Source organism: Glycine soja, chromosome 1, assembly GCF_004193775.1.
Source record: "Glycine soja cultivar W05 chromosome 1, ASM419377v2, whole genome shotgun sequence".
Taxonomy (NCBI): domain Eukaryota; kingdom Viridiplantae; phylum Streptophyta; class Magnoliopsida; order Fabales; family Fabaceae; genus Glycine; species Glycine soja.
In genome coordinates, this window is record NC_041002.1 from 1,756,978 (window position 1) to 1,770,860 (window position 13,883).

Sequence of the window (13,883 nt, forward strand, 5' to 3'; positions counted from 1 at the left end):
AATGTAATTTATAATAATTTAGAATCGACTTTTTAATATTTTAGAAAGTAAAACCAAACTATTAAATACATAATAAATGCAAAGATTATATGTTTTCACGAGAATTAAAAATTTTGATATAATTAACAATGGACTAAATTATGTTAATTTTCTTAATTGAAATTAAATATTGATCTATTTTTTTTAAAAAAATAATTAATTAATTCATTTGTTTTCTCTTAAATATAATCCAAAAGGCATTTGTTTTTCATTTCAACTTTATGGTTTATGTTAAATATAGTCAAATCGATTTGTGAGTAGTATTATTTTGGTTAGTAATGATTTTTACATGAATTTTATTAAAGTGATTATATTTTGAGAATAAAAAAATTTAAACACTCAATCAATATTTTTTTTTTCTCTCTTCATAATTAATATATTTTTTTTCATATCATATTATATCATCAATCAAATTAATCATTTATCTTTCTTTTTTTCTCAAAATGTAGACAGCACTAAATTGTAAAAAAAAAAAGTTTTTCATTTTAATGTTTACATAAAAAAAAAGAGTTGTCCTTGATGTGAAAAAAAAAAACATAAAAGAAAAATGTGGAAATGTAAGTGTCCATTATTAAGTAATAATCTTGTTGGGAGTGGGCCCTGTGGGTTGCTTGGGAGTCCCATCTCAGATGTGAAAATGCGCTCGTTGTGTCTGCAATGCTGCATTACATTTTACGACTTTAGAATTAGAAAGGTGTCATTCAATTCAACACTCCCAACAATCACATTCACCTTTTCAGTTTTTTTTTTTTTTCTTTTAATAAAAGTCGCCAATGGCTTTCCCGTTAATCACAACCCCAATTAAGGACCAAATCATAAAAACGCCGCTAACCCACTTAAAACCCGAACCGTTACCCAAAACGCGGCGTTTGGTTCCCCCAACAGTCACTAACCCCGGTTCAACTCATAACGCTAACCATGGTTAACTCCACTCCTTTTAAATCCCTCACCCGAGCAATAAAAGCGAGAGAGAAAAACAAACACTGATAGAAAAGAAAATTCACCAGTGAACAACGAAGGATAGAAGAAAAAAAAGCTTCAGTGAAAGAAAATGGCGTTGTACCTGGACGAAGAAGAGATTTGGAAGTGCCCGAAGCATCCATCGAAGCGAAGAAGAAGCGGAATTTGCCATATTTGCCTTCGCGACCGTCTCGTAACTCTTTGCCCTGACTGTGCTAACGTGCGCCCCTGTTCCTGCTACGCCACCAGCTCCTCCTCCTCTTCTTCCTCTTCGTCTTCCTTCTCGCGTTTTTCCGGCGCCAGCGACTCCGTCGGCCGCGTCCACAACCTCATCGAGCGGGAGCCAGGGCTGCGACGCTCGCGCTCCATGGCGATTCCGTTTCTCCGATCGAGGTCGCGGTTCTCCGGCGGCGGCGGAGGAGATAGGGTTTTGGATCTCGATAGCGCGAGGGAGTCGCCGGCGATGAACGGAAGCCGGTCGGCGAGGTCGTTCTGGTCAATGTTCAAGTCGCAGAAGAGCAGTAGACACGGCGGCGGTGAGCAGGAGTGGGAAGCGAAGAAGATATTGGCAGAGGAACGCGACGGCGACGGGAGCATAAATCCGGTGATGGCGCGGTCAAGGTCGGTGGCTGTGACGGCGGTAGCGAGGGTTTCTGGCGACGGAGAATTGAGACCGCGGACGAAGGGGAAAGGGTGGTTCTTTCCGAGCCCGATGAAGGCTTTCCGGCAATCCAAGGTCTCTAAAGTGGTTCAAGAACACTCTCCTTTGTATAGAGGTTGAAATTTTGTAGATTAAAAAAATATATAATAATAACAACAAATACTTTATATAAGTTTATATATATTAACCAAAAAATTTCAAATTTTTATTTTGTTTCAGTACGATCTTGATCCTAGTGCGTTATGGTTCGGCTGGGAATGTTGAATTTGCAATTTGCAATTTGGAATACAAATACAATGACAGAAAAGTGTTATTATTAATTGTTTAGCTACTAGTCTATATTTATGTAACTATGTATATGTATATCTCATACGATTTTGTGATTTCTAAATTTTAGTGAATGTTCGTCGGAGAATGAGATTATGCACTGGCTAAACTCTTTTGAAAATTTGCCTTTTTTGTTTTGTTGTGTTTATTATTATTTGGGTTAGTGCATTATACTAAGTCTGAAAAGATTTATGAAATGATGTGTATTATATGATAGCACCAACTCTTAAGAGGGCATGATTAGGCTGTATTGTACGATTTGGTTGTGAAGCGCTAACTGCCTTACAATTTCATGCAAATGATCGTTATTTGATATGTTTGGTCCCACGTAACATGTGGTTCCAAGCTGATTAATCAATCATAGTGTTTTAGGTTTTGTGTTTTTTCTTTCTTTTCAAGCCTATCTCTTCACTTTGTTTTTTTGCTTTTTGGGCTGTTATAGGGAGGTTCAGCCTTAATGTGCTGGAGTACGGCATGTCCGTGCTGTTTTTGCTTTGCTCCTTTCATTTTATTTTCTTTTAATTTCCTACATCTCATAAACTTTTGGTTCATGCTTCTAATGGCAAATTTTTTTACTCTGTTTTATCATTGAATCACCCATCTTCCCCCCGAAGAACGGGTATATAATATTGTTTCTAATGTTTGTTAGTGTTGAAAATTTGATGGACTTTAATACATTTCTTTGGTCTTCAACTTTTTTATGACCGTTGTTTATTATAAGAATAGGAGACAATGTTGACTGTTCTATGCCGCAATTCTAAAATTAAGAACTCTGTATCACATTAAATTGATATAAAATAAATGATCAATTTTATAGTACCTAGGTCGAAATAAATTAGAAAGAAATTAAAATTGTGCTATGTTTTTTTCTTCCTCTTTACAATGACGGTAATATATAAGAATTTAAAATCTTGTACGAGTTACTCAAATCCTATTAATTACTAGACTGAAATTATTGGGTAAAATTGTTGTATGTTACAGTGAAAGAGTTCAAGTAATATCACGCTTAAACTGATATAATAGTTGTATAATTAAAGTTAACTAGAATAATTGTATTTAAAAGGGAAAAAGAAAAATAAATAATCATGAACTGATTTAGCAAATTTGGCACGAATTTTACATTTATTTTATGAAGCATGAAAACTATAACCAGATTTTATTAGTTTTTGGAAAGCTAGTACATGACCAATTGTCAACATTACCCATATATATACTATGTACTCCTGATAATAAAAAAATACTATGTACTTTGTATTAAACTAATAATATATTAAATGGAATTATCATACTAGTAAAAAATTTGTTTGATATTATTGCATTTATTATTTATTAAATTTCAATTTTATCTCGAAATTAGTTTATATCTCCTTAAAAGAATATGTCGCTAAGAATATTAAACAATCTATATGCGATCACTCTAAATATCAAGATTTTTTTTTTATTTAGCCGTTTGTTTTAGAAAGTACTAATTTACTACACAAGAATTTGTCTCTCTTTTTCATAGTTTCTATGCTAGTTTTTGGTTTTTTTTACTTATCTCTTACATATGAGAGAGGAAATATATTTTTCTTTGAATAAATCAAGGTATCTTTTATTGAAATTAAAGTAACTGTATATCCAATACTTAATTTAAAACATTTGATTAAGTTAAAACAATTATTTGTCAATTGATCTACACTGAATAGTTTAAATAAAAATCCTTGATATTTAGAAGAACTAAACATAAAATTTATAATATTTAGATAGATAAAATCAATAAAAAAAAAAATAGAATGGGTTACAAGAGGGGAAATGAATAAATCTAAATGATTCGTCACGGATAAAATAAACGTATTAAAGACTAATATAAAAACTATGAGAAATAATAAAAAAAATTACAAAGACTATATTACAACCTTTTCAAAGTAAGGGACCAAAATCACCAAATAGAATGTCTGTAATGTGGCGCGGGAAAAAACACACATTTAAACCTCTGGTTTTGTAGTGTCGGTGCTGTTTTTGGCTTTGGTTGGTTTGTCAATGTGCTAGATAATGTTTAACTAGCTTTAGATCATGTTTCAACAACGACCTACCTCTGGTTTTCTCTACTAAAGGGTTTATTTTTCATTTTCATTTTTGGTTGTAATTGGATACAGGATTGATTGATTTGTTGATTCCTAACATACATATTTCAAATGAAATGTCCTTCAACTACTTAGAATTGATACTTATCAATATTTTCCGAGCAATATATACTATACATTTTTTTATTCAAAATTACATACAAATTTTGTGACACAAAAGTACGAATAGAACATGAAAAGATCCACACATAACAATATACGACAATCTATAAAGATTCCTTGTGGAAAACAAGCAATTTGATATGCTATATTTGCTGATCTCTAGAGTCTAAAAGAAAAAACTAACAAATAAATAAATGTCTAGAGTCAATTATTTTACCTTAATCACGAGTGATTTCAATATTTTTAAAACGGGTTGAGACTTGCGAATCTTTAAGTGGATTTCCATGCCTTGGAGTGACACAGGCTACGACAATATTTTATGAAATAATTTGGAAGGTGAGCACTTGAATTGGATTATGAAGATATTTCTACTATATTTTTTTCGTGGGTTACATTTCTACTGTTTTTATTTTTCAACTAATACTTCTAATTGATCGATTTGATTGTTTCATTTTGTTTTGGTAAAACTGATCGTTTCTATTATAAATGTATTTTCTCCTGGCTAGCATTTGACATATTAGGATTTAAAAGAGGAAAGCTTACTGCTTAATCAATCCTACCTCAGTTAGATAGTCTAAGTTTCCTCATGATCCACTCTTGTTAAAGGTGTTACTGATTCTCTGTCATCACATCCTCTAAACTATTACTAGTAACAAAGTTTATGTTGTATATAACCCTGCAATGAATTATTTTAATTGACTATTTGGTTTTTGGGATGAAACACTTATTAATTGATTCTTCCAATCATCTCAACTAACTGGAAGGTAGTATTAAATGTCTCTCAAATTATTGAGTGTTTTTTTACTGCAAAAAAAGGTGTTAAAGTATTCATTATTTCTTGATCTTTTGTTTCCTTACAGTTTTTTTTTTTATAAAAAAATCATTTCAACAAAAAACTAAAGGTATATATAAGGACTAGAAATATGTAGTTGGATTTTATGTTTTAGATTTGAGCAAAAATATCAGTAGAAGAAATCGACCGTCATGCATGGATGCTTCATCAACATCACAAGATATTGGGGTAGCTAGCAATAAAATTTAATCCTGATGATGGACTCCAATAAGACTATAAGAAGACATAAGGTTAAATTTGGAGCTACAGCGTTACCTTGGTCTACTGTGGTAGAAAAACATGGAGTGTCAATGGATATGTAACCTTTAAGGTTATGAGCAAAAATAACAAGGCATGATATTTTTTGTTATTTAATTTGATAGGAATATTGACGGTGATGTCAACTCAATATATAACTTTAGAATTGTTAGAAGAAGAGATAGAATTTTAATTATATACAAAAAAGAAGAGATGGAATTTTAATTATATATATATAAAAAAAAAGAGATAGAAGTTTCTGTGGGAGAAGTTAAAGCTAGCTAGCCATGGGGATTAAGGGCATAATGAAGTAATAGGAATTCTAATTCCATTTAAAATAAATTGGATTTTTGTTTTAATTAAAGTCTAAAGAGGTATATAAATACGTAATATTTATATACATTAATTTACAAATGCTTTCAAACTCAAACTGTCTTAGGAAACGATAATATTGTTAATTCATTAATCCATCTCACTCTAAAGGGAAGAAAAATTTATAAAAAAAAAATGTTAGTCACGAGGTAAATACATATAGAGCACAGATCTAGACTAACAGACTATGCACCACATGAACCACCAAGATGTCAAAATTCATAGAAAAAAATAAAAAATTGTAACATTTATTTAAAAGCTGCAGCATTTGATTGCTAAGATTATGAGAGGATACTGCTGTTCAAGAAAACAAAGACAGGAAAGCAACTCCCTGAAAAGGAAACTGATCTTGAATTCTTCATTCGTTTTCGGTTCAACAAGAGATGTTTCCCCTAATTATTCCTGGCGATGTTTTCCTGCATTAACAAACAAATAATTGGGCAAAATGCCAAGTCCTGTCCTTTTTTCTACCTTTTTCTTTGTCATATGGAGAATAATTAATAAACAGAACTTCATGTAGTATTCTTTTTTTTTTTTGACATATTCATGTAGTATTCTATTCCTCTTATTTTGTTTGACATTTCAATTAAAATGAATATATTTTTTTCATTTTACAATATCAATAAAGTATTGAATATTTTTTCCTATTATATTCTTAATAATTTATTGTGCAGTGAAAAAATAAAATAAAAATGTAGATGAGAAAGAATATAACTAATATGAAAGACAATAAATATATTAGAAAATGAAATTATATTCTTAATCATTTATTGTTAACATAAGATATAAAATTGATTTAATGGTTGGGAATGAAGAATAGAAGGGAGAGATCTCATATTTAAATTTCTTCACCTGATATTTTTGATAAAAACTAATAAACTAATTAATAAAAAATTATTTATCACGAATACAAGGATTTTAAAATCTAAAAAATTGTATAAGAATTTTTTGAAATCTAAAATATTGAATATATTTCTTATCACCTTAAATGTCAAATTCAAAGGAAAGCATTGGATCTAATTAAGAATTTGGGACAATCTTGAAAGTTACCAATAATGGAACTTGAAATATTTTGGTGTTTGCACATACGCAAGATCAGCTCAAGTTCTTTAGAGGGAGAGAGGCATAAAGAGTTGGCGTGTGAAGAGAATCTTGGAGTCTGGCACGTGTGAATGAGCATGTGGTTACAAATAAATATAGGAGGGACGAATACGATAGGTCATGCTCCAATATAGTGAATAGCTACAACTACATGAAAATGGATATATATACAAATTACAAAGTGCCCAAACCCCAACTTCTGCTGGGGAATGGGAATAGCCCTGGGGCCGTTTTTTCTCTATCTGCTCATTTAGTTAGGTCACTTCATTTATACATTTTCTATGGCTCATGATTTTCATAAACATTATGTGTGACTCGATCAAAAGAATTTCTCTCATATATCTATTCCTAACGGCCTGAGTCTAATTACATAGGATTGATGATAAAATAATTGGACAAGAGATACGTGCATTTTAATACTTTCTTGAAACTTTAAAATTAATAATTTCCCTTCATAAATATTTGGAGTATAAAAGATATAGTGCATTTAATTGATAGTACAAAAACCAATCCAATTCTGATTCAGGAAGAAAAAAAAGAGGAGCAAACAAGCATGAAAAAACTTTAAAAGTTTCTGTTTAAAATCTTAGTTAAATTATTATTATTATTATCATGGTAACAAAGATAAGTGCTAGAAACACATTTTTTGACATACTCCTTCAATCACATTCTCTTTAATTAATTAAAAATTTGTTAAAAATTATGAAATTATAAGAAAAAATCATTAAATATAACATGAAACTCACAAAATTAATTTTTTTTATTTTTAATAAATTTTAATTAATAAGAGGGAGTATGTTTTTAGTATTTCTCATCTATAAAATAAAGAGAGAGAGATGACGATGATCTTTAAAAGTTGAAGAATGTACAAAACGTTAACTATTTATGAATTCATTATTTAGTGGATTAAAGGTGATAATTATCGACATAATAATAAGATCCTCATTCCTCACGCAGCCAAGGAAGTGGGAACTAGTCCCGTCCAGTTATCAAAATGAAAATTTTGATAGTATTTTGATTGGTTGCAAATTAGATTAATGAGTTGACACGTCTCCAGTTTTACATTGAATTGTTAGAGATTTCTTAACAAGCTTGAAGATCCCAAGAGATACACAACAAAAACAAACTAGACGATCCCAAAATCATGATTTTATTACATTCTTTGACGTGAAACTCTCAATTTTATACCTTAAAGTAGAGTGGTGGTCCAAGAGGAGGATACAAGTTTTATTCCTTCTGTTCTATTATATGGTTGTTGTATAAGAAAAAAAAATTAAAATAATAATTATTTTAATTTTTTAATGTAATATTAATAACTTTTTTTTATTTATATAGTAATGATGAACTATAAAATTTAAAAATTAAGTTTAAACTAATGAACGTGATTGAATTATATGTTCAAATTAACCTCGATCACAATTTTATATATTATGTGAATCTGGTGTTAACCAAGCCCGCAACAAAAAACTCGAAAACATACTTTTTCACTTTTATTACCCCTTCCCTTTGTGTGTGTTTATTTATTTTAAATTTTCATGATATTAATCTAAACTAATGAACCTGATTTAAGATATTTGTTCAAATTAATTTTAATTTTAGTATTACAATACCTGAAATTAATTCTATGTTCTAACCAAACAAGCAGGAACAAAGTGACAAACCTTGCACTTTGAAGACCTGTGTTCGCGGTCTGTGTGCAGGTTTTGGTTGGAGTTTTGTTCAGTTTAACTATCTCATATTACTTTACAATACAAAACAATGCTTATTTATTCTTTCAAATTCAGTAAAAAGAAAAATAAGCAAGCTGTAATTCAAAGTTTAGTAGAGCTTCTTTTTTTTTTTTTAGTGATTATGATATTGACGTGGAATATTTAATGAATAATCTTTGTTAAAAAAACTTTATTTATTATCTTTAATAAGATTTCTTTTCACAATTATATTTTTTTTTCGTTTATAAAATTTGAACTTAAAGATTAAGTAATTGAATCAAGTCTACTCACACCAATGATTTGTTACTAATAGTAGCTTTAGTAAAATTTTCGTTCGTTTTAAATTTTGATACAATTTTCTACTCCATACTAAATATGCACATTTTAATAATCTTACCTATAAATTCTACATTCAAACATTTATTGAAGTAAGTGAAATGAATTATAAATACTAACCAAACAATCAATAAATAAATTTGTCTTTGTTTTGGCGTGAATTTTTCGTTTTCAACCTTAGACAACAGGACACACACACAACATGGCGTGGAAATGGTAAACTATTATCTTTCATTCATTTTAAGGGGAAAGGCTGAAAACTGTCTTATTTCATAGTCAATTACCATCAGTCTTCCTGTCGGCCAGTTTCGATATTCAAACGTCCAAGTCTGAAATTCATGACATTATTTACACATGGATTGAAATCACTTCTCCCATTAAACTTGTGTCTCATTTTCCTTCTTTTTTTTTTATCCAAATGAAAAACGACAAATTATTAAAAAGAGGATAACATTCCCTTTCTGAATTAATAATTGCTAGTCTTTATGAGATGTTATTTTTTAATTAAAGGGACAAAAAATAGACGGATGATTTGAGTCACACACACATACCTCTTCTGTCTATGATCTTTGCTATTTTTAATATAAAGTAGTTTTGTGGAGCGTGGACATACAATGTATGCATACATCTATGCAAGTTGAGTGAGAACTATATATAATCACTCCAATACCTATAAAACTTCATCAATAATTTCTCTCTCTAACTAGTTTTAAAGAATGAAGAGAAGATCTTCTTCGTTTCATAATTCTGGGGCAATTATTTTGTTTTCTTTTTAAGGTAAGATAAGTTGTGGATCCCATTTTCACTGACTAGATTGGATTGATCATACTTTTGGAATGCGAAGCACTCATGATTCAATACAGTGTACGTGCTATAATTGATCGATCACCGAGGAAGTCATCTTGCAATTATTCTTTCTTTGGGATTAGGGCAGCAAAACTCTTGTCCAAGTTACCTTCACCCAACACCCGTACTCGTACAGTTTTTCTCTTTTTCTCCCCTAAGGAAGACCATAAAATATCTAGGACAAAGGAAAATCAATAACAACAATAACATTTGATCATATCAATATTCATGCATATTTTCATTATCCAAACCGAAAGAAAAAATACAAACTTTTTTATTTAGACGAGACGATTAAGCAAAAGCTAAAACATTAGAGAGATCTCTTTATTAATAATAAGTCAAACAATAGCTACATAAGTAAATTATTAGGTTGGGAGATGGATTAGGCAAGAATTGCATAAGTGAATGAAACACTACAACATGGAAAATGTTGTATAATTTTCAACCATTATTATTCGATGGTGACATAAGAAAAGAGTCTAAAACACCAAAGGGGGATATTTAATACCGGGCCAAGTGACAAAAAACATGTGAGCTATCATATTACATCCAAACTCTTTAAGAATATTAAGTGTATGGATTTTTGTCATATATACACCAGTTAACTTATTCATTTTTATCTAATGCAAGACTCGTTCCTCACGCTGGAACAATCCAACACTTTTACTGCTACTACTACACATGACACAAAGCATCATGGTATGGCCAATGGGGCAGAAGACAGAGGGTGGCAGCGAGTCCCCAGTGAATGCTAACTATCGATCTAGGGATCCGGTGAAGGAAAGGCAACGGGAAGATGCATGGACTTATCAGTAGGTGTTTGATTTTTTATGGAAGGTCTTCTAATTATCAAATTCTTACTTCTCACAAAACTTACATTCAAATATGTATAAGTTTAATTTAATATAATACATCCTTGATTATTGAATTCCTAAATCAAAATCAATTCACCTAGAATTATTTTAATTTTGAGTTTAATCATAATATTTCAGAAAGAAAATTTTATTATTTATTATATAATCTTATTTAATTCAAACAAAATTATTTATACTAGAGGTACAAAGAAAAGAAAGATCCAGGGACATAGGTACAGGCCATAAGGAATATGGCAGGGTATTGTGATTCTTCTTCTCTTACCCCAAATCCAAGTGTATATACCCCACGCCGTCACTCGGGGCCACAATGAGCCAGAACATATCATGTGCCACAGACCCATATTACATGTGAAAGTGTCCACGGTGGATTGGGTACGTAGTTGAAGTTCAAGTTACAATGCAATGAAACTTGGGTTTTGGCGGCATTTAGTTCGGTTCTGGATAAATATGCGTGGATCTTGGATCATGGTTGTCTCTCCTTCTTCACTTTTAAACGTGTTTTTGGGCTGAGGATTCCGTGTCACAGGATGCGACAGACACACATACATACACACGCACACAGATTGAGGAATGTATAGTCCCCTTTTCTCTTTTAATCAGTAAAGATTGTGGAAAAATAGATAAATAAAGTTTGTGGACTCCTTTCCTTTGCCATATGACGGATGTACAGTGAATCTCCTTTACCAGAAGCCTGATTCATCCAGCTCAAAAGTATACTACCTTTTTTTTTAAAAAAAAAATAAATTATAAAAACAATAGCAATTGGCAAGTTTATATATATATATATATATATATATATATATAAGTAATATCACGTTGGTTTTGATGATAACAAGTAACAAGTATATTGATTCTAAATGAATCATAAAAAATATTTTATTTATTATGTAAATCATAAAAAAAAATATGATATTAGAATAAAAAATTTATGTGAAAAATTATATAGGGATGGAATGTTTTTATAATAATATGTTAATATTTAAATTATATGAATAAAATTGATTCTTATTCTTATAAACAATCAAAATAATTTCCATTTTAAAATACACATTTATTATATAAATATATAGCTATTCCATTTTTACATTTTATTTTTTTACTTAAAAAATGAGACTTGCATTTGATAATTTTATATATTGCCCATGATATTAAATATTATATTTTCTTCATGCTTATCATTCTCATTATCTTAATTCAACATTATTTTCATGCATATTATTAAGAAATATTTCACGAATTAATTATATAAGTAACACAATATATCTTATAAAAGAATTACCATATATAATTTGACTCCGTACAACGCAGGGGGCACACATGCTACTTGCTGGTATGTTAAAACAAATTTCCACTTTTAGTTTTGAAAACATTAATGCTACTTAGTCATTTTTTAATATAATTTTAATGTATAAAATAATTTACATTTATAGATTTATAAAATTATTAAAACCATATATTTAATTCAAAGGTATACATTATTTAAAAATAAAATAAAAATCCTTAATTTTATCAAAAAATATTCTTAGCAAGTACAATAATACAGCAAATAAATCCTTAATTTCATCAACAAATCTTCTCACTAAGTACTATAATTTTTGTGGTACTACCATAGTTCCATTATTGTTGAATTTGGTATCTAGTGTGCTCGAAGGCCGCTAGTTTCCAATGGATATGGTCCCTTCTAAAAAATAGTTCGGGACCTTAACTTTTTTGTACTAAGAAAACCACAAAAATTTCTCTGCAAATTAACGGTAACATCACAGATATCAGATCTCTAAGCTGTTCAGCTCAATAATTCCTCTTCCGTGACATCAAATCAGACAAGAGGCAATGAAACGAAGCAGAGAGGTGTATGTGCGTCGTTGAAGTGTTATCCTCATGCCAATCCTTTTCTGACAACATTTGTGTACGCGTGCTTACCTGAATCACCACACACAAGTTTGGAACATCACATAGTTCTCCAAACATTGTGCTACCAATCGTACTTGTATAAATTAGGATGACATTACTACTGTTAATTTTTCGGCAGAGAAAGTTGATCCACGAAAAATCATTATGCCAGGCCATTTAGCTGTGCCAACCACAAGATGCAATGTTTCATCAACCTAAGTTCGTTGCACTTTACTGATTTTTTTTATTCTAGTTTTGGCAGTATGGCATCGCGGTGGGGTTGCCATGTCATGTATCTGTTTTACTTATCATATCAAATAGTTTCTTGTTCTATTTTCTTCTTTCAGTTTCAGTAAAAAAAAAAAAAAAACCATCTTATTTTTAATGTTTGTTATTTTTAAATATTTGTGTATAAACCAGAGAAACCAAAAATATTTTTTATTTCCTACATGTAAATTTTTTGAAGATAATTTTATCTAAGATACGGTCACATATTAAATGTGAGTATTTCTGTTAATAGTGATTCAATTTGTACCTTCTTCCTCAAGTTACAGAAAGTTAGAAACTAATCAATCGCGGGCTTTGTAGGCCTAATGAGTTGTATATGGGCCAGAATCCTTTTTGGTCCAAGCCCACAAAAAAAACAGAAATGGGCCAAAATAAAGTTGGAAGATTAAAGAATAAGAAACACAGGAATGCAAGGAAAGTGTAGTGATGGAGAGAGAGAGCGAAAAGGCGAAACCGCACTTGATCTTCGCGTACGGCACGTTGAAGCGAGGCTTTCCGAACCACTATCTGATGGAGGAGTTGAGGAGCAAAGACGACGCCGTTTTGCTTGGCAGCTACGTGACGAACGAGCCTTATCCGCTGGTGTGTGGGCCCCACGGGATCCCATACCTGATCAAACTACCCGGGTCGGGGCATCGCGTGAAGGGCGAGGTCTATGCCGTGTCGGAGGAGGCGGTGGTTGTGCTGGACGAGTTCGAAGGCGTGAGCGCGGGGTATTACGAGCGGTTAGCGGTGACGGCGGCGGAGGAGAAGGAGGGTGGGGGGAAGGTGGAGGCGGAGGCGTATTGGGGACACAGGAGATTCGGTGAAGTGTTGTGGAAGATGAAGGGGGAAGTTGGGTTGAGGGAGTATGGGGAGAAAGAAGCAAGAGAGTATGTGAGGAAGGAGGACAGAAGCGGTGGCAGAAACACTATTCTTGACCTTGTTCCTTAAACCTGTGTTCTGTCGCTGCTGAATTTTCATCGCATTTAAGGAAAGTCTTCAGCCTAATATTATTTGTAATTTTTCAATAAATAAATATGTTTGTTATTGTATCCTCTGGGACGGATCGTATTCCGATCATTCTCCGGATAATACAGTTTAATCTATGCACACCTAGTGCTGAAACCTAAAGAATTCGATGTATTCGGTCCAATTCAATTAATGTTAAGTGATTTGTGTTTA

At 31.3% G+C, this 13,883-nt stretch overlaps 2 protein-coding genes across 2 annotated transcripts; both read left to right on the forward strand.

Moving 5' to 3' along the window:
* The first annotated feature begins 1,016 nt into the window (after positions 1 to 1,016).
* On the forward strand, positions 1,017 to 2,078 carry LOC114408787. Its single transcript, XM_028371954.1, has 2 exons — positions 1,017 to 1,775; positions 1,880 to 2,078. Exons 1-2 carry the CDS (start codon positions 1,091 to 1,093, stop codon positions 1,888 to 1,890), a joined length of 696 nt encoding a protein of 231 aa, XP_028227755.1. The 5' UTR covers positions 1,017 to 1,090; the 3' UTR covers positions 1,891 to 2,078.
* Positions 2,079 to 13,145: 11,067 nt separating this feature from the next.
* LOC114406271 (putative gamma-glutamylcyclotransferase At3g02910) lies at positions 13,146 to 13,652 on the forward strand. The gene has a single exon (XM_028368940.1). It carries the CDS (start codon positions 13,146 to 13,148, stop codon positions 13,650 to 13,652), a length of 507 nt encoding a protein of 168 aa, XP_028224741.1.
* The last annotated feature ends 231 nt before the right edge of the window (positions 13,653 to 13,883 follow it).